Source organism: Orbicella faveolata, unplaced genomic scaffold (genome assembly GCF_042242905.1).
Source record: "Orbicella faveolata isolate gen_17 unplaced genomic scaffold, um_ofav_v1 contig_2, whole genome shotgun sequence".
NCBI classification, from domain to species: Eukaryota; Metazoa; Cnidaria; class Anthozoa; order Scleractinia; family Merulinidae; genus Orbicella; species Orbicella faveolata.
The window spans coordinates 14,771,549-14,794,256 of NW_028301547.1; the positions used below are offsets into that span (position 1 = coordinate 14,771,549).

The 22,708-nt window shown below is 41.9% G+C and overlaps 1 protein-coding gene across 1 annotated transcript in view; it reads left to right on the plus strand.

The window, feature by feature from the left end:
- The first annotated feature begins 835 nt into the window (after positions 1-835).
- Positions 836-22,708, plus strand: part of LOC110047299 (polycystin-1-like) — a 32,551-nt gene continuing 10,678 nt past the window's right edge. The window contains exons 1-20 of the mRNA XM_089289289.1: positions 836-901; positions 989-1,019; positions 3,846-4,141; positions 4,485-4,626; positions 5,275-5,691; positions 6,221-6,404; positions 6,577-7,061; positions 9,115-9,249; positions 9,759-9,955; positions 10,132-10,273; positions 10,740-11,200; positions 12,013-12,235; positions 14,398-14,570; positions 14,698-18,650; positions 19,051-19,358; positions 19,641-19,993; positions 20,653-20,853; positions 21,144-21,269; positions 21,707-21,913; positions 22,354-22,614. Of these exons, the coding sequence (XP_089145415.1) occupies positions 836-901; positions 989-1,019; positions 3,846-4,141; positions 4,485-4,626; positions 5,275-5,691; positions 6,221-6,404; positions 6,577-7,061; positions 9,115-9,249; positions 9,759-9,955; positions 10,132-10,273; positions 10,740-11,200; positions 12,013-12,235; positions 14,398-14,570; positions 14,698-18,650; positions 19,051-19,358; positions 19,641-19,993; positions 20,653-20,853; positions 21,144-21,269; positions 21,707-21,913; positions 22,354-22,614 (8,361 nt within the window). The remainder of the gene's footprint in view (positions 902-988; positions 1,020-3,845; positions 4,142-4,484; positions 4,627-5,274; positions 5,692-6,220; positions 6,405-6,576; positions 7,062-9,114; positions 9,250-9,758; positions 9,956-10,131; positions 10,274-10,739; positions 11,201-12,012; positions 12,236-14,397; positions 14,571-14,697; positions 18,651-19,050; positions 19,359-19,640; positions 19,994-20,652; positions 20,854-21,143; positions 21,270-21,706; positions 21,914-22,353; positions 22,615-22,708) is intronic.

Consider the following 22,708-nt stretch of genomic DNA (forward strand, 5'->3'; position numbering starts at 1 on the left):
ATACAGTTCAGAATCAATGATCCAAGTTTACTTGGATCACTGATTCTTATCCCAAAAGGTTCCAAATATCTCTCTCGGCGCCAGGTGCAAACAAAAAAAGGCGTTTAATAATTTATTGGTCTCATTTGATCTAACTTCTAGTGTCATTAAACTTCATTCTTCCTGCGCTGATAGCGATGATAATAGATTCGTATTCCCTTGACTAGAAGAAGCTTTTAATCTAGCTTTGCTATGTTATCCTACGTGTGTCGAGAAGTTAAAAGTCACCCAGCCAGAATAAGTAAAAACATCTTTTGATTTGATGGTTTAAGAAATAGCCGATGCGATACCAAGCGCATATTCATATACATATGCGAAGTGTTAAGTACTACAGTTACTGTATATACACGGTACTATTCAACAAAATACTACAAATTTGAAGTCAAAAGTACTTTCAATTTAATTGCAGTTCTATCTGTCACTTAAAGTTCTTCATTATACAAGGGTTAGTCGCCACTTAGAAATTAAACTCCACTACTCTCAGTAGCGTTGAAAATCTGTCCCAACACGACAACGGGAAGCCCAGCTTAAAATTCTGTCAGACACTGGTGCATGTGTAATTTCTATTGTTTGCGATATTATTCTATGTGTTTTGTTTTTATTGGTATGAGCTAGAACTAGTAAACCAATCAGAAAAATTGTTTAATAAACCTTGTCATTTAGTCAAAGGCTTGTGGTCTTGCTCTGAACATCGTTGTTAATCTTTGAAGAGTGACCTGAGGCGAGAGTTAATTCTTTTTTAACAAGTGTTTCTAACGAGATGCGTTGAAGACCTTTAACTAAATCGCCAGACAGGATGAGGTGGAGAATTTCTCCAATTTTTCTGATCATCATCTTTACATCTTTCTCAGAAGAAATTCAGGTATAGCATTGTTCGCTTTCTAAATTATGTTCGTACGCTTTTACAATCACTTTTATTGTACTGATTAATTTTATTCCTCCTATGCAGGCTTCAAGCCAGTGCCCAGATGAGATTCCCTGTAAGTACGAATTTGCTGTCCCTAAACTTGAATACATACTTAGTCTGAGAAAAGTAAGAAAGTTTTATAATTAGAACTTCCTCTCCTGGCATTTAAAGAAGAAAGCATGTCTGTAGGCTTGCTCTATTTTTTGATTACACATCAAAGCACATCTAGCCATACGACTTAGTTTACAGACTGGAACACTTTTTTTCTCTGAATTTTCGGGAAAATTTTAATACTTATAAACTCTTCGAAACTGCGACGAAGGTCTCTCTTTCTCCCGTCCGCACGCTCATTAATTGCAGCCTGGGAAAATGAGAGGTTTATTTTGCTAAATAAGTTATGAGTTATGTGCTAGTACAACATAATTAAAACCAAATTTTTGAAAAATGCTTTAGAAGTTACCAATAGAGCTAAAAGTTGAACTCTCTTAGCTAGAACTTCTTTTGGTTCGTTTTTTCTGCCAAATTACCAAATGTTTTAACGGGGAAATCAGTTTCTATAGCCACTTCGTTCAGTCAATTCCTCTTGTATTTTTTTAAATAGTTTGAATTCCTGCGATGATCACGAAACTGTCTCCGACGAAGTTATGCTACCATAATTTATAAATTAAGTTTAAGTTCGGCACGATCTTTACATGCATACGTGTGAGTGGGTGTTTTCAGTAGAGACCGAGAATAAGGTCTTGGGCATGCGGAAAAATTTCTGTTGTTGCACAATTATCTTGAATGCAAACGCCGTACTTCCAATTTTCGCTTTTCTGCCATGTTTTATGAATCTTCCGAGCAAGTTTGGTGCCGTGTACAAAAAAAATCGCATTTTATTTCAAGGAATGTTAGACAATTCCCTGGATTTTAAATGTTACGAAATATCGCTCTTTGAAAATCGAAAAAATCGAGTTGTCCGAAAAGTTTCATATAATAATGAATATTTACTTGATTACTTTCAACCAATATCGCACATGAATCGGGGCCGACCTGAACGAAATAGACGTCAGTATAATAAATATAAGGCACCTATACCAGTATCATTGAATATATTAAAGAGTGTAACAAGTTGCCGAAAACAATGCACCCAGGAGCTAAAGAAAATTTAAGTTTTTCTCTTGGCCACGCGGAGTAAAGTACCGGACACTACTGCAGATTCTGTGTTTAAACTCGTTGTTCACTCTCATCTGCAGAGAAAAACTAAATGATTTTGCAAACTCACAGGATGCCAATTGAAAACCGCGACGAGAATTTTGTATTTACGGTCGCCTGTCAATGTCGATTAAACCACACAAACTGTGAATTTGTTTTAGTTGAAACTTAACGTAAGAGCAATATTAAGCCCTCGTGGGCTTATTTCTTTTCAATACCTTTTGAGGGAGGCATTAATCGCTGAACAGTGCTTACTAACCATAAGTGTTCCTAGAGGACAGCTTAAGAGAGTTTTAACGGTGTCGCTTTCGTTGGGAAGTAATTTCCATTTGTGTTAATGGCTACTAAAACGAAGACTTTCTTCATAAATTATAAATTTTGTTTTGGTTTTGAACTTGCATAGCTTGACATAAAAGTCACATTAAGCTCCCAGAGGGGTTATTTCTTTTTAGTACCCTTGTAGGGAGGGAGTTATAGAAGAGAAATTCTAGAGGAGAGCTTAATAAGTTTTTACGGTGTTGGTTTTCGCCCCAAGGCCAAATTTCTCGGCAACTGAGTTGGAATTTTGTCAAATTCTCAGCTATCAGTTAACCAGATCTGTCATATATGACTGTCATTGAAAAAACGAACTTACTCTTTCAACATAAACGTTGGTATTGTCAGTTTAACATTTGGCTTGATTCTGATCGTTACGTATAAGGCTACATTTCATGATCAGCAGTTTCCAACTTTAAGTAGCGTAAAAAAACGGTCACACAAAAGTGTGAGTTAACTGATGGCGATCTTCGAAGACTAGATGAAAATGTCGTAGATGTGGATTATTAAAACGTTTCAGTCCTAGAAACAGGGAGAGGTCGAATTTAATGCGATGCCATTTGAAGTTTATAGAGTCATTCTTTCTTTTATTCTTTATTAATCGCGGTCGTATAACTGTTAAGTAATTTTACATGTTGAAATGGCACAACAAATAATTCTTTCTACATTGATATTAAAAATCGGGCTGGAGAGCTAAATTAACGTGTTGGTTCAGTTTCTTGTCAGTTTAGTATTTCCGTACACCATCTGGACATTTCTGAACAGCAGTTTACAAAATCTCTCGCGCTCAACAATAGTACGTTATTTGTTAATCTCTGTAGGAAAAAGATGGTCGGTGCATTAGGCCACGTTCGATATATCAATATTGTAACATGGCTCTGAGGCTTTCAGGACAAACTTCTATGTTTGGTGCTGTTTTCTTTGTATCCAAGTCTCTTTTGGGAATTGAGAGACGAAAGAACTTTAAAAATTTACAATTTTGACCCGAAAGCCTCGGAGCCGTGTTAGAATATTGATATATCGAACGTGGCCTATTCAAATGGGTTCATGTTAAGTGTGCCTATGTACACCGACGTAAATTGGAGACTGGTTCAAATTCTTATCAATTATTCCGACGTGCATGTACTTGAGTATGAATACGATATGAACGTTTGTCACAAATAATGGTCGTCGTCATCGCAAGATGAAAGCCACTATCAAATTTTGGAGTTTTTTTGACAAGGAGCACTTATTGAAACAGGGTTCTAAGCCTAGTCAACGGTAACCAAACCAACTCGGGTCACCAAAACTGTCCCTTATATGAAGTAATTTTACGAATTTCGATTTTGTAGGCTTTCTAACCAATCATGTATGGATCCTTATGTAGTGTATTAATGTGATTTTATCTCAGCCTGGCTGCAGTGCACACATTTAAATGTTGCCTCAGAAAGGAATGGCGCAACATGCACATCAAGTTCATACGCCAATGCATCAAGACAGTGTGACAAAGCAATTGATGGACGAGCTGACGTCGGAAACGCGCTTCTCACGTTTGCTTTCAACAGTAGTAATTCGGCCAATCAGTCCATAAAGATCCAGTTCGCACAGTATTTTCTCATTAACAAGCTTAGAGTCATGCAGCTGGACAGCGGTGATACGCAGATCAGTAACGTGCGCTTGGAATTCTCGAATTCCTCCTCAGTAAAGGTAAGATTTAAGAGCTTTAAGGCCAAAAAGTAGTTGTATATGGATGTGAACATCAGCCATTTTGGCTTGTGAATTTTAATGTATTCCCAGTCCTCGATGGTCTCTTTCTTTTAAGAACGCAGTTGTCAAACGTGACATTTCTTACAGAAATAGTTGCGAGAATTTTGCGTAATACTAGACAATTTACTTTGCTGATGATTTCCTTAATTCTTAAGAGTGGTATTCTTAATTAGTTACTACTGTTATGAGCAGAAAATAGGTGCTGATCACTCTTGAGGCCAGCTTGAAGAGCGATGAACAGCAGCAGCCCAGCACTTTTACCCGTTATATTAATACATTGCAGAAAACTCTCACACCTAACACTGGTGACGCAGTCATGGAGGACATAACGTTCACACCTCGCAGTGCATCTTGGGTTCAATTGGTGGTTGACCAGGCCGGTGGATTTAAGGAGATCGAGGTTTACTACGACCTGTGCATGAAAGGTAAACAGTTCTTACTTGCGCTACGTCGTAGCCATTATTGGATGAGAGGTCCTCCGGTAACAGGTTCATATATTTACGGTAGAGAGGAAGTGCTGTATAGCTGGTTTTCACATGACGTCACTAAAATTCGAACTACAAAACTATTGATCTTCCTGAGATTTTACTTAAATGATGTGTAAGAGCAGCTGAAAACTAATATTCATACAAATTTTCGCTCCGAATAGGTTTTTGGTTTTGTTATACACTACGCTTGAATTTCTAAGCTTTTGCGCGACGCGGCATTTACGTGACGGCCAAGAGAGCTGTCATGATGGTTAAAAACGTGTCTTATTTCGGGGAACTTGGCTATCTGAACAGTTCATGTCTTAGAAAAAGTATTATTTTAATGGATGGGCACCAGCATGGCGTCTCCATACAAATCTCTATAAATTTGGGTAAAAAATTTCTCCGCATATCTCGCATAAGAAAAATTGTTGTGACCACAATTTTGGCGAGCGTCTTTGCATATTTACTTTTTTTCATTTCCCAGATTCTGGACTTTATCTGTTGACCGGTTTTGATTTTGTTTTGATCTATTTTGAATTGCGTGACACTGAAAACCAGCAATACTAATAAAGGCGGCATTGTCGTCATGATTTAATTCTGCAGAGCGGCAGTGTGACATCATCAACTTGCTTCCTTCAAACGACAGTGGCCCTATTGCACTTGTTGACAATACTGTCATGTTCAGCGTCAACATGGCACTGCAAGAGTCTCTAGAGGTACGCCTCACGACCACACCCACCTCCGACGACGGGTACATCTTCAAGATTGGAGCCAGTAATGTCACATTAGTTCGTGTGCAGTCAACTAGCGAAACGTCGCTTAAAGTGGAGAACATCCCCGGCATTCTTGATGTGGGCTGGCGCACACTCTGGCTGGATTACCGCTGTACGAGTGTAATTCTGGGCTCAGGAAACACTGTCATTCTAAAGTACAATGACACCGATAATCATCAGATGATTCACTTCATCAAGTTTAACAGGTCATTGAACAATCAGACCATTTTGCTTTGCAACAGACAAGGTATTTGATGTTGTTTAATTTTTTTATACCTTAAGAAAAAAGCCGGGACATTGCTTATTCATAGAGCGTATTCACTCACGTGGCCAGCAGCCATGCAAATTTATTACATTAAAAGAAAGTGTTTACATAAGAAAAGAGTTGAACTCCCACAGGATTGGTTTGGTACACCAACATGGCGGCCATTTCATTGTTTTGGAATACCAATAAAGCTACCGTGACGTCAATTTGAAAACGCTCTTTAGCCTGCTTTGTTACACTTTGTTGACATGCGAAACGTGTACAGGTAAAATCAGACAAAGTACGTTTTGTACTATGCAATAAATCGGGTAAGATACCATCTTAGATAAGATGGTTCGACGAGTAATACCGCTGTTCATGTTTGCTAGTCACTTTTTACAGCAGTGACTTCTTACGCTGTTGGCTCTTCAACCCTGCTCGTAAAACAATGCAGTTATTCTACCCACTCGACATCCCGCCCTGATTATTAAGTCTTGTCATGGTTACGTGATGAACTCTGTTATCCTTATAGATCAGTGTCACAAAAACGCAACTTATTACTGGCCATTGGACAAGGCAGTTGGTGACGTTCTTCTTGACGTCCAAGGCAGAAGTCACGGAAAACGAAATGAAAGTATGACAGAAAGCAATGTTTGGGTCAGCGGTCCAACATGGCACTCTGTGACGTCAGCTGCATTGAATCTCTATGAATCTGGGTAAGTTAAAACTATTCTGGGATCATGCTGAACTTGACAAATTATCGGGATGTTATCGTTACTTTAAAATTCAAATTATGAGAAACGAGTTTTGTCTTCCTGTTGATGCAAGATTAAAAAGTAATTATAAAAAACGAAACAGTAAAGTACTTTTGTCTTTTTGTCTTCCCAGACCCGTATCCTTAATACAGAACTCTTCGTCATCGTGCCTCGGGAAAATTCTACTTTGCACTGACGGTCTCACAGTAGCTTTTTGGTTCAAGCTCCTTGACAACAGCTCTGACTCGCAGAGGCTTTTATACGCTGCCGAGGACCAGACAGATATCTCAATAACAGCCCAATCCAACCAGATAACCGCTGTCTTTTTTATCTCGTCGAATCCCTTGCTGGTTAGCTTCAACGTCACGCTGCATCAGTGGCATCACGTGACGTTCACGTGGGCACAAAGCGAGGACCTGGTGGCTGTGGTAGACTTTGTACATTGGCTGAAGAGCGGCCCATTCATTCCAGTGACACCAGTCACTGAGGAAGTTCCATTAACCATTGGTCAAGCACCCACCAACATTGCCGTCTACATGAGCCATGTGGTTGTGTATGAAAGGTTTTTGACTCCATCGCAGATACAAAGGATTGCAAAGTGCACTGATCTTGTAGCAGGTGAGGGTATTTTAAATCTATTCCAATCCTTCTACGGCACTAATTAACGAATGCTGGTGTAGAAGTAAGAACTGTCCTGAAAGTTCTCTTCACTGTTTAACTGGAGTAGTGTAAGTTTTGAAAGAGAATTAAGCATAATTTAGTAAATTGTTACATGATCGTGCGCAACAACCAAAGACGCCAATGCCACTTAGGGCATTGAAGAGATTTCGGCCAAAACATTTCTTCTATTTATTTTTTCCTCAAGCATCTGAGCGGGCCGAAATCCTAAGTCCTCGAATTCGATTGGCTAATCATACGCACGTGACCGGTCCAGCTTTTTACGATACGGCCCACGGGCAGGATTTTGTCCCCACTGCCTAAATTTCGCTCCTAAAAGTTAGCGGTAATCGTCAATCTTTTGCCCGTTTTACACATCCATTGACGATTAGTTAACGCAAGTTTATCTCTGTTCACTTTAAAATGGCAAGGAAAGTCACCGTAAGTAAATTCAATTGAGTGTTTTGAAGTTGTGAGAGTTTGCTTGGTTGTTTGTAGCTTGGCGCAGTAATGGCGCGTAATCCTGTTTCTCTCGCCGTAAAATTTGCGTCAATTTCAGTCGAGTTTACCTCTCTGATCGTTGCTGTATTTAGGAGAATTGCTGTGGAATACACTTAACGAATTTCCTCGCTTTCTGCTATTCAATTTACGGTAGAAAAGTCTGATTTCAAGTGATTTTAAAAGCAACGACTGGCAGAAATTGCCTTTGTAGTAAAACTTCAAACTTCGCACGAAATTTCACACCGCACTGACAATTTTGGAGAACTTAAGGTGGCTCCCTATGGTTTTACGATCGCACGAGCGCTAAAGAAGTAATCTGTGCGCGCTCAAAGGAAACGTCAGTGTTTTTCGATATTTTATTACGTCAACACGAGCACAAAAAGGAAGCTGACAGTGAATTTTCTCGCATTTCCTTCGGTGAAATTCCGTTAAATTTGGCAGATTGGTAGTAAATATTTTAGTTTAGTCGGAGCTCGTTTTTCAGTAAAATCTACAAGACCAGATTTTTTGCAGCGGTTAAAGACATAAATTTGAAAATGTCGACAAAACTACCTTTACAAACCCTACTTTTTTCGTGTTTAAAATTCGTATCCCTCTGGAAGCGATTTGATGTAAAAATTTTGGAAGATTTCACCGAAGGAAATTCATGAAAATCACAAGTAAAGCCATAAAAACATTAAAAAACACATTTGTTTGGGAATTTATAATTCAAGACTAAATCCCAAAATTTTAACAGAGATGATAGCAAAATACTATTTAATCATTGCTTATTGTATGTAATAAGTTTTAGAGGACTAGGTATGAAAGCGAATGCAAAAACAGCATTCAAAACATAACACTTGCGCGCGCAACGCCATAAATGATTACCCTATGGAGACACCTTAAGTGGTGAAATAAATGCAACTAACATAAAGTAGTTCGAAAAAAATCTGTTCTTCAGTACATCTTTCTTTGTCTACTCTCTGAGTTACTCGCTCGTTGCCAAGATTTTTCACAAATCGTTAGTAGACGGCGCCCAAGCCGATTCAATGACAAGAGTTACGTAAACAAATCTATTTATAATCTGTAAAACCGGTTTACTGCTTAGGGTCGGTCCGTATAGTGAAAAACTGTGACCTCGGGCTTGAAAATGCTGCCCTCGGCCTGCGGCCTCGGACAGCATTTTCGAGACCGAGGTCACAGGTTTTCACTACATGGACCTCCCAGCAGGCAAATAACATATATGTCATTATGCTATGTCGTTTACGTTGGTTTAAATTCTGGTAAAACGTAGATCCTCATGATATGAGGTGTATTAAACACCAGATAATTGAAATTGTTTTTATTGACCGTTACTTAATTGGAAAATCTTGCTTATCGAATGTGTATGTCAGTGACTATTTGCTGTTTGGTTTCAGCAGTGATTCAAATGTTTGTCTTGCTTGGCCCTATAGTTTGCATGGTACAAAAATAGATATATACATTGTAGAGATATCCCTCACAGTGCAATCAATTTGTTTCTTATTTGTTTCAGAAACAGCTCCAGAATCGTTTGGTGTTATCACTGGAATTGTCCCCGATGATGCCTTTACTGCTTCGTCCAGCCTCGCTGATTCCTCTGGCCCTGAACGAGGAAGGGCTCTAGTAAAAGAAGTGGGTTCGTTTGCAGGTAGGGTCTTGTTTGGTGCTGCACGAAGCAATGAATGCTAGTTAAGCTAAGTTACGTTAGAAGCATCAATCATCTGAACTGCAGTTTGAAACGTAAGGAAAGGAAAATAAATAGTGCTTTTATCTCGTCCTTGCAACGCATCTTTGTGTCATTTTTTCCAGATTTGTTTCTCACTCGAAGGAATTTCTCTTGAACTCAACTTGGTGACTTGCAGTCTGAAGTCACGTGTTCCTTAATCTGTCAGAGCTCCTTTGTTAAGGAGAAGAACTGAGAGGAGGTTAGGGCGAATGGTGAGCCGAAATGGCGGCAAATTTAAAAATTCTGAAAAATGATCATTTTTATAATCGCTGTTCAAATCGAAAACTTTCTTCGCCTAAGTCCTTTTGGCGATGTCTAGATTCGAGAGAAAAAGTAAAGAAAGGTTATGGGCAATTTAAAAGACCACCAGCATAAATATCCTCTTCAGCTGTTTGGACAATCATTTACCATACATATATGCCTGTCTTCAGGAGCATGGATCCCTAGTGTACAGTCAACGTCCGAATATCTTCAAATCGATTTACTTCAAGTAAGAAACATCAGTGCAATCATGACACAAGGGAGAGATGAAGAATGCGGCTGCTCTGAGTGGGTCACAGAGTACACACTCTCTTATAGTCTGTGTGGCAGCTTCTGGTCCGACTATAAAGCCAATGGTAGCATCAAGGTAGGCTCTATTCACCAGTACCTTTGTACTTGTCGTCACCGCTTCTATCATCATCATTATCATTGCAATCGTTATCTTGACATCACCTGTATCAGGGGGTTGTTGTAAGCAAACAGAGTTAAAGTCACTAAGTTACTCATTTAAGTCGCTTCTTTTCTCTCAATACTACTTACTAGCACTTCACTGGTAATCACGATGGCGAAAACATAGTGTCTAACTCAGTCTGTCCAGACCTGACGGCGCGAGTGCTGCGGTTTCATCCTACCCAATGGAATACTTCAATCGCTATGAGAATCGATGTAATTGCAAGCAGAAACGGTAAGTTTTCTTTACTTGTATTCATCGATAATGCCTTTATGCTGTTATTGAAAATGGAATGGCGTCCTGTTTTCACGTTAACTTAAGCCTTTACTTAGCTGTGGAGGAACAGAAAAGATTTGACAGAAATTTCTTTTGCAAATTAAGCCTAAACTTGAAGTACCAACCGATACATTAGAGGTCAATACTCTTTGAAACACTTGAAACACCTCGCACCCGTTTGAAGAGAGACGCGGATCATTTCTAGATTATAATCCGTATGAAAACTTAAAAAAGGATAAAAATATCCGTTCTCCGTGACAGTTCGGAAACACAATCTTGCAAGACAATGCTTTATTTCCGCCGAAACGAAGTACTAAATTGAGCACGAAAATCACTAAGATTGCGTTTATTTATGTTTAGAATATGCAAAAAGAATAGCTTTATAGAATTAACAATATCTTCCCTTTTCTCTGTTACTACGCAGCTGTGAACTACTTGGGTTGCTTCTCTTCTCCCAATGACATGATCTTATCTAGCGACTTTGCTGCAGCAGAACTGACTCCAGAGAGCTGTGTAACAGTTTGCGGCAAACGCAATATGACGTACGCTGGTATCACATTAGGCTCTCATTGCTACTGCTCCAACACCACACCCGAGGTCAGTAAGAAGACAAGCGATGCTGCTTGCTACTATCCATGTGAAGGTCAAAAAGCGCTCAAGTGCGGAAGCCACTTATATTTCAGCGTTTATCAAGCCGTTGGAGAATTTAATTTTCCCTTCGCTGTGTCCGTCGCCAATGCTTCCGAGGCTTTTACGACGCTCCAAATTGCTACGGCGCCGACTTACGATGGCGCTGAAGTGATCTTTAACTTTGGGGATGGAACAGTGATTAAGACTAAGAATTCAACTTATCACTACATGTTTACCAGTCCAGGAACACACGAGGTAGTCACTCTAGCTTTTTCTTTATGGCGTTAGTAGACTAAACGTCTTAACAGTGGGTGTTATATCTCGATGCTTTTGACGCAGTCACTTAATGTTTAGTGCAGTGAACGTTAAATTGGAGTGTTGTGATCCAGACCCGGTCGGGATCTGTGTTGTGTTCTTGTGCAAGACGCCTTACCCTCACAGCGTCTTTCTCCACCCAGAGCTAATTTTAACCGAAGTGTTTATTTCTCTTGCATAAAAATGGTTTTCATTGCTTATGGTTTATGGGGTTCTAGATCATTCAAACTCATTACTGAAGGACAAACAATATAAACAGAAAACCTCACTGGAAAGTTACAAAATTGAAATCAAAATTTTCGCTAATCCATTAGCTCAATCGACTTTGAACAACCCAGACCTGCGGCCCAGAGGTCAAACGTTCGAGACAATCAGACAAAATTCTGGAGGGAAAGGACGTGGTGTTGGTGGTGGAGAGAGGGAGGGAGGGAGGGAGGGAGGGTTCGTACCATGCAGGATGCAGTATCATTAGAAAAAGGTTAGGACTGAGTTTTACTAACCTTAAAAAAAATGACTAGAATCAGCGCGGTGTAGCTAAATGAACGGGCCGAATGTCCTCGAAGATTAACATGAAAATAAGTTAAGAATGGGAAAAACCACTGGGTAAGTTCTTTTCGTGATACCGGAATTTTTTTTGCAAGTGATTTATTGCATTCTTTACGATTTAATTTGTTATTTTGATTCGAGTAACCGGCATTGGAAAACTTTTGAAAACTTCTTACGGAGATCACATTTCCTTCTAACAATCACAGGTCTATGCAGAAATAACCGTTGGCCATTACGGACAATGTCAAACTGTCTTCAACATGAAAACTATTGATGCGTATATTCCAGTTAGCGATATGCACTTTATTTGTCCAAGAGTCGTCGAGGCGTTTTCGGACTTTGAATGCACTCTACAAGTTACAACTGGATCAAATATGTACTTACAATTTATCACTCCCCTCGGTGATATCATCAATGGAACAATGGAAGGTAACAAGTGTAACCGTTAATGTGCCCCTACACCTTTCCTCCCTACCTCCCTCCCTCCCTCCCTTCCTTCCTTCCTACCTACCTTGCTCCCTTCCTTCCTTCCTTCCTTCCTTCTTTGCTTGCTTGCTTGCTTGCTTCCTTGCTTGCTTGCTTCCTTGCTTCCTTGCTTCCGTGCTTCCTTGCTTCCTTGCTTCCTTGCTTCCTTGCTTCCTTGCTTCCTTGCTTCCTTGCTTCCTTGCTTCCTTGCTTCCTTGCTTCCTTGCTTCCTTGCTTCCTTGCTTCCTTGCTTCCTTGCTTCCTTGCTTCCGTGCTTCCTTGCTTCCTTGCTTCCTTGCTTCCTTGCTTCCTTGCTTCCTTGCTTCCTTGCTTCCTTGCTTCCTTGCTTCCTTGCTTCCTTGCTTCCTTGCTTCCTTGCTTCCTTGCTTCCTTGCTTCCTTGCTTCCTTGCTTCCTTGCTTCCTTGCTTCCTTGCTTCCTTGCTTCCTTGCTTCCTTGCTTCCTTGCTTCCTTGCTTCCTTGCTTCCTTGCTTCCTTGCTTCCTTGCTTCCTTGCTTCCTTGCTTCCTTGCTTCCTTGCTTCCTTGCTTCCTTGCTTCCTTGCTTCCTTGCTTCCTTGCTTCCTTGCTTCCTTGCTTCCTTGCTTCCTTGCTTCCTTGCTTCCTTGCTTCCTTGCTTCCTTGCTTCCTTGCTTCCTTGCTTCCTTGCTTCCTTGCTTCCTTGCTTCCTTGCTTCCTTGCTTCCTTGCTTCCTTGCTTCCTTGCTTCCTTGCTTCCTTGCTTCCTTGCTTCCTTGCTTCCTTGCTTCCTTGCTTCCTTGCTTCCTTGCTTCCTTGCTTCCTTGCTTCCTTGCTTCCTTGCTTCCTTGCTTCCTTGCTTCCTTGCTTCCTTGCTTCCTTGCTTCCTTGCTTCCTTGCTCCCTTGCTCCCTTGCTCCCTTGCTTCCTTGCTTCCTTGCTTGCTTCCTTGCTTGCTTCCTTGCTTGCTTCCTTGCTTGTTTCCTTGCTTGCTTCCTTGTTTCCTTGCTTCCTTGCTTCCTTGCTTGCTTCCTTGCTTCCTTGCTTCCTTGCTTCCTTCCTTGCTTGCTTCCCTCCTTGCTTCCTTCCTTCCGCCCTCCCGTGCTTGCTTGCTTGCTTCCTCCCCTCCTTCCTCCCTCCCTCCCTTCCTTCCTTCCTTCCTCCCTTCCTCCCTCCTTTCCTCCTTCCCTTCCTTCCTTCCTTTCTCCCTTCCTTCCTTTCTCCCTTCCTTCCTTCCTTCCTCCCTTCCTCCCTTCCTCCCTTCCTCCCTCCCTTTTTTCCTCCCTTCCTCCCTCCCTCCCTTCCTTTCCCCCTCCCTCCCTTCCTTCCTTCCTTGCTTCCTTGCTTGCTTCCTTGCTTGCTTGCTTCCTTGCTTCCTCCCTTCCTTCCTTCCTTTCTTGCTTGCTTGCTTCCTTGCCTGCTTGCTTGCTTGCTGCCTTGCTTCCTCCCTCCCTTCCTCCCTCCCTCCTTTCCTCCCTCTCTCCCTTCCTTCCTTCCTTCCTCCCTTCCTCCCTTCCTCCCTTTTTCCTCCCTTCCTCCCTCCCTCCCTTCCTTTCTCTCTCCCTTCCTCCCTATCTTCCTTCCTCCCTCCCTCCCTTCCTTCCTCCCTCCCTATCTTCTTTCTTCCCTCCCTCCCTTCCTGCATTCCTTCCTTCCTTCCTCCCTCCCTCCCTTCCTTCCTTCTTTATTCTTCCCTCTCCTGTCATCCTCGCTCTTTCCTTTACGTTGAACCACCTGAACAGTTTTTCTAATTTTTGTCTACAAGTATTCCTTGAGTCGTTGTGTCATCATGCTGCCTCTGCGATTCTCTGTATGTTACTTGACAAACTTCTTGGTTAGTCATATTTGAAATTCGTATTTCGACCGAAAAGTGTTCTTGTTTCCAACCCTACCAGTGTCTTTAATATGGCCTCCACAATTTCGTATTCAAACTAAGATTATCATGGGTTGGTGTCTTCCTAGGGATACATATTCACTAGGGAGCATTCAATGGACATGCGCAACTTTCAGAATCTAGTTTTTTTCAGAAGGCCATGGAGGAGCCGGGCCCAGGGGGGCAGGGAGGGGGATCCTCGTCAAAATATTAGTCGAGGAGTGCTGCTGTCCCTAAAAACTCTTTTATGTTGATATATCTTTGTTTTGCTGTTTGCAGACACGACTCCTCTAATGGTCGGTTTCAGAACACCACTTTCTTCAAGTCAGGCTAAAACAAATTTATCTGACTCAAACACAACCATTATCTTACCAAGTTATTACTTTGGAAAGTATGGATATCTGAGGGCACTGAAGTCCAACACCACTCGTGCGGGATACATTAAATTCCAGGTAGGTTTTGCAAAAATCTTAAGCAGGGGATTACAGTGGGTGTGAATTTCTTTGAACGTTCTCTGTATAACAGGAAGCCTTTCCTTGTACAAAGTTAAATGCTGTGGTTCTCTGATTTGACTTGAAGATTCTTCGTCAAGTTTGTCTTCTACCCTGGATAAAGACCTATTGTTTCAGAAATGGTAGCTGTACAACCAACCTCCCAACATGCTCTCTTGCCGATCTTAGCTACAGTTGCGGGGCAAATAAAGACGTCTTCTGTCGAAGCATCGACTGTCAATTAGGGCTGCTGCTATGCCCGGGAGGCGTCTTTAATTCAACATTGGGGACGAAGTATGAAGTGGTCCATAGTTCCATGTTCTACTTGCCTGAGGGTTTTCACATCACTGCCATTAGCCAGCCTGGGTTTCACGTGCAGCCAGCGGATATCGTAGCTATTGGCACGGTGGAGAAAATCGGTGCCCAGATTATCTCCTCTAGTTCAGAGGGAAATGCTTTTGTTTTCAACAGCAGACACCTTGATGTTGGAGACATTTTGCTGGGAGATGGAAATGCAGTCCTTCAGGAAATTCAGCACCGGTTCGATCTGGTAGTGATCTATCTTCCTCCAGCTACAATGGCGGTTTCTTTGGGGAACTTTCCTGTCGGGAACTGGAATCAAACAGGGACTATTAAAACAGAGGTCACTCATTTTATCATTACAGCTTCTGTTAGTTTTAAAAATGTTACCTGGATAGTACCCCACTTTGTCCCTACGAATGAGTCTTTCAACATCACCACACTCCCGCATCCCGGGCATAATGTCACGTATAGAATCCGTATTGCAAACGAGAATACCTCCTTCACTAAATACAACCAGAGCGAGTGGGAATTCTTTTACACCTGGACCAACATCTCTAATCAAAGTCTACCGATGTTGCTTAATAGAAAAGGCCAGTTCACCGTAGTTTTGACAGCTTTCAATCTTCTTTCGTCATCGATGCGCAAGTGTCAACTGGTCGTTATGGATCCTATAAAAGATCTTTACTTCTTTAACGTGACTGCAACAGCGCTGGGAAATGACACGGAGATTAGCTGGATTGTCGAGAGGGGAACAAATGTCACTTACAACATATCATTTGGGGATGGCAAGTACACCGATGGCTCGTTTTCAACTCTGGCGATTTTTGTCGGTTCCTACTTGCACAGGTACGCTGACGAAGGCACCTATAACGTGACCCTAACAGCGTACAACTCATTATCCATAAGGACCGTCACTGGCGTTGCAGAAGTTGTAGCGCCCATAGTGAATCTCACCTGTAAAGTCATCCACGCTGCTCGAGATATCGAAGTGAACGAAACCATTCAACTGAACGCAACCTATCCACAGGGAAGTAACGCGAAGGCCTTTGTTGAATTCGCTGACAATTCGTCATTTATTGGTTCACCAATTCGAACTGCACTCTGCACTAATTGCAGTCTCATGTTCTCGTTTCTCGTGTCACACAGTTACTCCACGCACGGTCTATACCGTGCAAACATGAAATTCGTTAACGCTGTCAGCAAGAGAAACTGCACGCCACACATATTAGTCCACAAGCCTGTTTATCCACTGACTGGTTTTCACATAACATGTCCTCCAACCACCCTTAACTCGTCAACGGTCTGCATGATGAAAATAACCGGGGGCAACGATTTTTGGTGCGATTGGGACTTCGGCGCTGATGGTCAAAAGAACCAAAACCATTACTGGAACTTAACCGTGCCAGTGGAGAACACATATTCGGCAGCTGGAAATTACACAGTGTTTGCTAATTGCAGCAATCGCTTGTACAACACAAGTACTATAGGAGAAGCTATTGTACAAGAAGAAATTACAGGTTTTCTTGTCTCCTGCCCAGATGGCCAATCGGTCGATGAAGATTTTGACGTTACTGTTGCCTTCACATCTGGTACAAGTATGTACATTGAGATCACGCTACAAAATGTGTTTGCTGATGCCTTCGCCCTCCAGCTAACCATCGATACGGATGTTAAGTCTCACACTTTTCCCATAAGTCGGCACAACTTCTCAGATGTTGGCGTCTACCTTTTGACGATTAAAGTTGTAAATTTAGTGACGCCGCTTCAGATATTCACGCGTGAGATAAAGGTCGATAAGGTACTCACCAACCTTCGTCTGGTCAATAACGACAGTTACATCCCTGTCAACCAAACCACGGAAAGCTGGATCTTGATCGATAGCGGAACCAATGTAACTGTGCATTGGGACTTCAACGATGGAAATAGATCAAAGTCCCTGTTTTCTGGCGATTCCTTGGTCCGCGATGGTGACTATTTGAACCACACATACACTGACCATGGCATGTACTTACTTATCGTCACAGCTTCAAACGCCGTCAGCACACTGACAGTCACCAAATATTTACACGTGCAGTATGTGGTAAAAGACATTGAAATCATGTCTAACAGTCCACAGGAAATTCCACCAGGTAACGTTACGTTTACATTGTCCGTAAAATCGGGCACTCGCCCGCCTACAAACGCTACTATTGACATGGACTTTGGCAACGGTGAGACAAGGAGGAACATACCTCTCAACGGGGCACGGGCTATAAATATCTCCTCCAGCTCCTACACAACCCCTGGGATTTTCAAAGTCAACATGACAATGAAGAATGACATCAGTTCGGTAAATCTTGCAGACTGGGTAGACGTTCAACAAAGAATAAAAGACCTGCACATTATAAGTAAACATACGGGTGGAGCTGCTGGATACGGCGCCCCGGGGAGGGGACCAAACAAAACAGAGTTGCCCGTGGAATACGAAGTTTTGTTTGCGGCTGGCACTTCCAGTGGCACAGCCGTCAGTTATACGTGGGATTTTGGAGATAAAACGCCGCCCATAGAAACGAAGTCCACCAGTACTTTACATCGTTTTTCCCACACACACATTTTCAACATCACTCTAGGGGCGAGTAATTCCATCAGTAGGATGAAAGTGAGTGGTGTGGTGAGGATGATGCAGAGTATATTGAACGTCTCGTTTGAAAACGACAGTCCAACAGTGTTTGAGGACAACACGACATTTACCATTACAATCGGCCAGCGAGGCACTGACTCTTGTTTCCTTGTTGACTTGGGAAATAACACAAGGACTCTGTACAAAGGATTCGATAATGTGAGTTGTGATAACGAGCTCGAGATAGCAAACGATACCAAAGTTTTACCTTCGCTTAACTTCACCATCCTGTTTCAGTACTGGAAGAAAACGAGATATGCTGTCAATCTTACAGCTATGAATTCCGTGTCCAACGTCACTATTCGTCGCTGGGTGATTATCCTTCCCCTTCCTTGCAAATTCCCAGTTGTACGAATACCCGATGCTGGACGTACGCTGGAAACTCGCACGAAATACTTCCGAGCCGAGTACATATCGATCAAATCGCGATGTACCATTGACTGTCTGGCGTCGAGAGAGACAACATTTCAGTGGAATCTCATCAAGATCTCTTCTGGAGATGACAGTGGCACCATCCTCGAAACTGGTGGTTTTGATAAGACTCTGTCAGTGTTGATTATCCCACGGCAAACGTTGCCGTACGGAACGTTCAAGATTATTCTCAATGTGAGTATGGTTGGACTGCCTCTTGTTCACACTATTTTTGACTCTTACCTGGAAATCATGCAGTCACCTCTAGTTGCGGCGATCATCGGGGGTAACAGGTGGATTCAGTCAGTGTATGACAAAGTAATAATCGATGCGTCCCCTTCTCACGATCCTGATTACGGAATAGAAGACAAACAGGGTCTTAAGTACATTTGGTACTGCAAAACAGCAAATGAATCGGACTATGAATTTCCCTCTGTCCCGGATGAAGATCCAGATAGGACCAATGCTTTTGGAGGTGCTGGTTGCCTGAGAAATGGAACCAGACGCTTGATGGTTAATACGGAGGTGCTCGAAATAGAACCAAACTTTTTGTGGGCAAACACTAGTTACATATTTAAATTATTCATCACCAAGGATTCAAGAGAACCCGTGGCTCTTCTTGTTCGTGTCGACCTGACATTTGATGATGTACCTACGATGGTTATAAAGTAAGTAGATCAATTACTGCATGCTAAGTGCTCGCGAGAATACACGTGGGATTTGATTGATAGCTGATTTCACCGGCATTTATGGACTACCTTTGTCTTTAATCCTGACCAATGCAGGTGCGTGTTGACGTAATGGTAGAAAAATTACCCGTGACTCCGAATCAAGCGGTCGGGTTCGAGTTCTTTCCGGGACATCGGGTTGTGTTCTTGTGCAAGACTAAACAATTACAGTGTCTCTCGCCAGCAAGAAATATAAATGGATTATACCGAACGCTTTTGCAAACCTCTCAAAAATTCTGGGGGAGTTTTCTAAGTCGCTCTATTTTGTAGAAACCGTAGTTATATGTGCCAGATGATGATGTTATACGATAGGACTTAACTTACTTACTTTCCGCTGTAGGCGACCGTACGTACAACTCCCAGGAGCGGAGAACCCGTTTGCTAAGTTATCGCTAGAAGCCCAATGCAGGAACTGCACTTTGGAGATGATCAATACCATGACAATCTCCTGGAGTTTGAGGGAAGTAGTTGGCGGAGTCACAAATAAAAGTCCGCAAAATGTAGTGAAAAACGAGACCTACGATGACTCACACTGGATTCCAGAACCAGATTTCCGATCTATGACGCGGGCAGGCATCAACTCTGAGTTTCTCATACTGAGAGCGAACAGCCTCAAAAATGGAACTGCATATGCCGTCAAAGTAGAGGGTTAGTATTGAAGGGATGGTTCTTACTAATCTTTTAAACTGCAATGCCTGAGTTGAAAATGGAGCTCCGAAGAATGCGTGTAAACTTCTTATTTGATTGGCTTATTTTTGGGGGTTTGAGCTTATTATCGGAAGGAATTTCAGATTTCAAAAGTGTTTGCGTCTGTCTTGAGGTCTGAAAGGTCCGTTCTAGGTGCGTAGAAAAAAAATACCGGATGGTACAAGTCTGCTCGATGCATACCTAAATTTAGTTACCATAAATTCTTTGATTTGATTGCCCCAGGACGATTTGGTAATGGAACGTTTGGTTCTGCTGAGTATATCCTCAACACATCCCTCCCCCCCACGGGTCCAGAGTGTCGTGTAATTAAAGGAGCTGGCAGCGGTCATGAAGCACAGAATACCTTGGTGTGTAACGGCTGGACAAGCAGCTCAGGCTCAACAGCTTTAATGTACGACTACTTCTACAAAACTGAGCCCAATGGCACTGAATACCTGATTCAGACCACCAGACACGCTAGGGTCGACAACATTCGGTTACCGCCTGGCCTGGAGGAATATAATTACACGCTTTACATGAAGGCAGTGATCTCGGACAAGATGGGGAGTAGATCAGAAGTCACGTTTGAGCACCAGGTACGACTTAACAGTATTGCAAATGGGTGAAATAGAAGTAATGAAGAATTGGTTGTACTGAACTGATTATAGGTACTCCTTGTATGGATATAAGCAGAATAGAACCAGACACCCTAATCATTCCCACAGTTTTCAACATGCTTAGGCGAAGGGAAGGAGAGTGAACAGGTGACCTAACTCCCTAAAAATGTGGTTATAGAGTGTAGGATGAAATCAATAATAGTTTGGTGGATTGGAAAATTGCTTCGTCAAGTGTGCCGATGACGTTTAGCCAGCATCTTAGATTGTAAGAGAAAGTAACAGCAGCATTCTTGTTTGTTTTAACAGGTAATATAATAAGATTTGTGAATATTACGAAGCGCGTAGTTTCTAAAGAGACTGCGGTCAATTTACCTTGTTGGGGGAATAATTGTACAAACCTTTGATCAGTTTCAAAAACTTACAATTAAGATTATCGCGCTGATTTTGTTGGAGTAACTTGAGTTCCCTATCCTTCGTTCCGTGCAATTTACTTATGCCGCAACAATATTACATTAAAAGTTGTTTCATGCGGCCTTCGTTAAAACTTTTCGTTGAATGTTGTTTGAAATAACATCACCGAAAAGAACAATAGGTGATGAATCGAAAAATCTAAACTACGGCATTGTTCCTCCCTGTAGAGCTTACCAAGTCACCAAAACGACCCTACTATTATAGCACAACTGTTGGAGGAATTGTCCATTAATGGCACGTTGCGAACCCTGGAGATGGAAAGTTATTCACAATTTACCAACCAGTACATACTATCCGTGTCGTTGCTGTTAAATGCCATGTCTAAACGTGCGGCCAACATAACAGGATTTAAAGATGCGTCCAAAACGGTGAGTTGGAACAGTACGAAAGCCGGGTATTTTATTTATTTTTGTTTCGAATGCTGGCAAATTCAATAAACAAGCATAGCTTGAGTGCCATATAATAAACTAACTAACCGGCCTAGCTTGCTGGAGCCGTTATGGTGATTATTGGCCCTCGGTCGTTTTTGTACAGACCTCGCTGCGCTCGGTCTGTACTGTCTCGACCTTGGGCCAATATTCCCCAGTACGGTATTGAGTTTTCACATCCTGTTTGTTCAAATGCTTTTTTTTTGTTTTATTTTTTGTTTCGTGTTCAGATCCGCACAAGGATGAGCGATACATTGGCGAATATGAAAATGGATGATGTGAAGACCGTAAGAGAGACTGCTAATTCTGTTGCCAAGGTGGCTGCTATTCCTGACGAGTGTACGGTGGAAGTTCAGGTTAGCTCAGGAGGCTGGCTTTACCAGCAATGATCCTTTGATAGATACTCTGGACCTCTTCCGTAGAATTTTTTAGTAAAACTTTGCAAAACGTTTATCTTACTGATCACAATTGGTCAATAAAAACTAGGACCGTAAACCTCGTTTGTGGGTTCTAAGCATTAGAGTGATTTTAGCAGACTGATGCCAGCGGTAATTTTAAACAGTTATAAAATGTGAACATTTGTGTGGAAGACGAGCGCGCGAGTTGTTAGTCAATCAGATTGCTGAAAAGCATCTATAAGATTTAAATTTAAGAAATAGGGAAAAATGCTGAGGAATAAATTATTCTCTATAAATTAATTCCCAAGTGCATTCGCTCGTGAGATGAATGGCTTAGCTCTTGCAACATGGAACTGCGTATCTCATAAGATATCGTTATTACTTTTTTCCAACAGTTGCAGCTCAACAAGACATTGGGCAATATGGTGACCTTAATCGAAGAACTGTCTAACATCTCTGACTCCACGGGCCTCTGGGAGACACTGAACACTGTATCTGAAGCAATGGGTTCAACGCTAAGAGTCGTGACTCATTTGGTCGGCGACGAAAACCTTGGAAACGTCACTAACAGTTCAATGACAAATGATAATTACACTGCGCTGGTGAGTAGGTGGCTTTGAAGCCAGGCTCCGCTCGGAGTTGAGCGCGAGCTGGAGATGAGAGCGAGGGCAGCGCGAGATGGGGAGGGGAGGAACATTTTAGTTTGCTAGAGCGCAAGCTGGCAAATGGGAAAAGATTTTACGTTTAGTACGAAGCTAACTGCAATCATCGGGTCGGTCAGAACGAAATTTCCACGAAGTGCCTCGCTATTGGTCGAAGCTAGCAGAAACAAAACTTTCTTTGCGTCTCAACGGACATCTCTAAATCTAGCAAATAGTTTGAATTTAATGCTGAAGACGTTTAACCCAAACGTGAAAAGATCGCTCAGAGCGAAATAATCACAATATGTATTATCTTCATATTTCAGATTAACTTGAGTTATTAATTTGTGGTAACCCTCTCAAACGATTTTTTAACGTTAAGTATTTTTGTTTATTCTAAGGGTAAAGTTTTGATTGAAAACATCAATGAATATGTCAAAAAGCTGTCAGACGCGTTCTTGTATCACACCCTCCCAAAAGAAGAACCCATTCAAGTGCGTTCCCTGTCACTCTACTTCACGCTGAGCAAGGACTATCCCGCGGGTCTGGCGAGACGTAACCTGCATTGTGGTGATGGAGATGTTAGTTTACCTGACAACTTGGGGGACCTACATATGCTGAAACAAGGGAATAAGACCGCTTTGATCGTGCTTGATGCTTTGGTAAAGTATAAAAATTAAATGATTTGAAAACGACTAGTCGCTCCTTTTTAGACCACCAAAATGACTCTGTTTTCTCTTTCAAATAAAGGTTCTA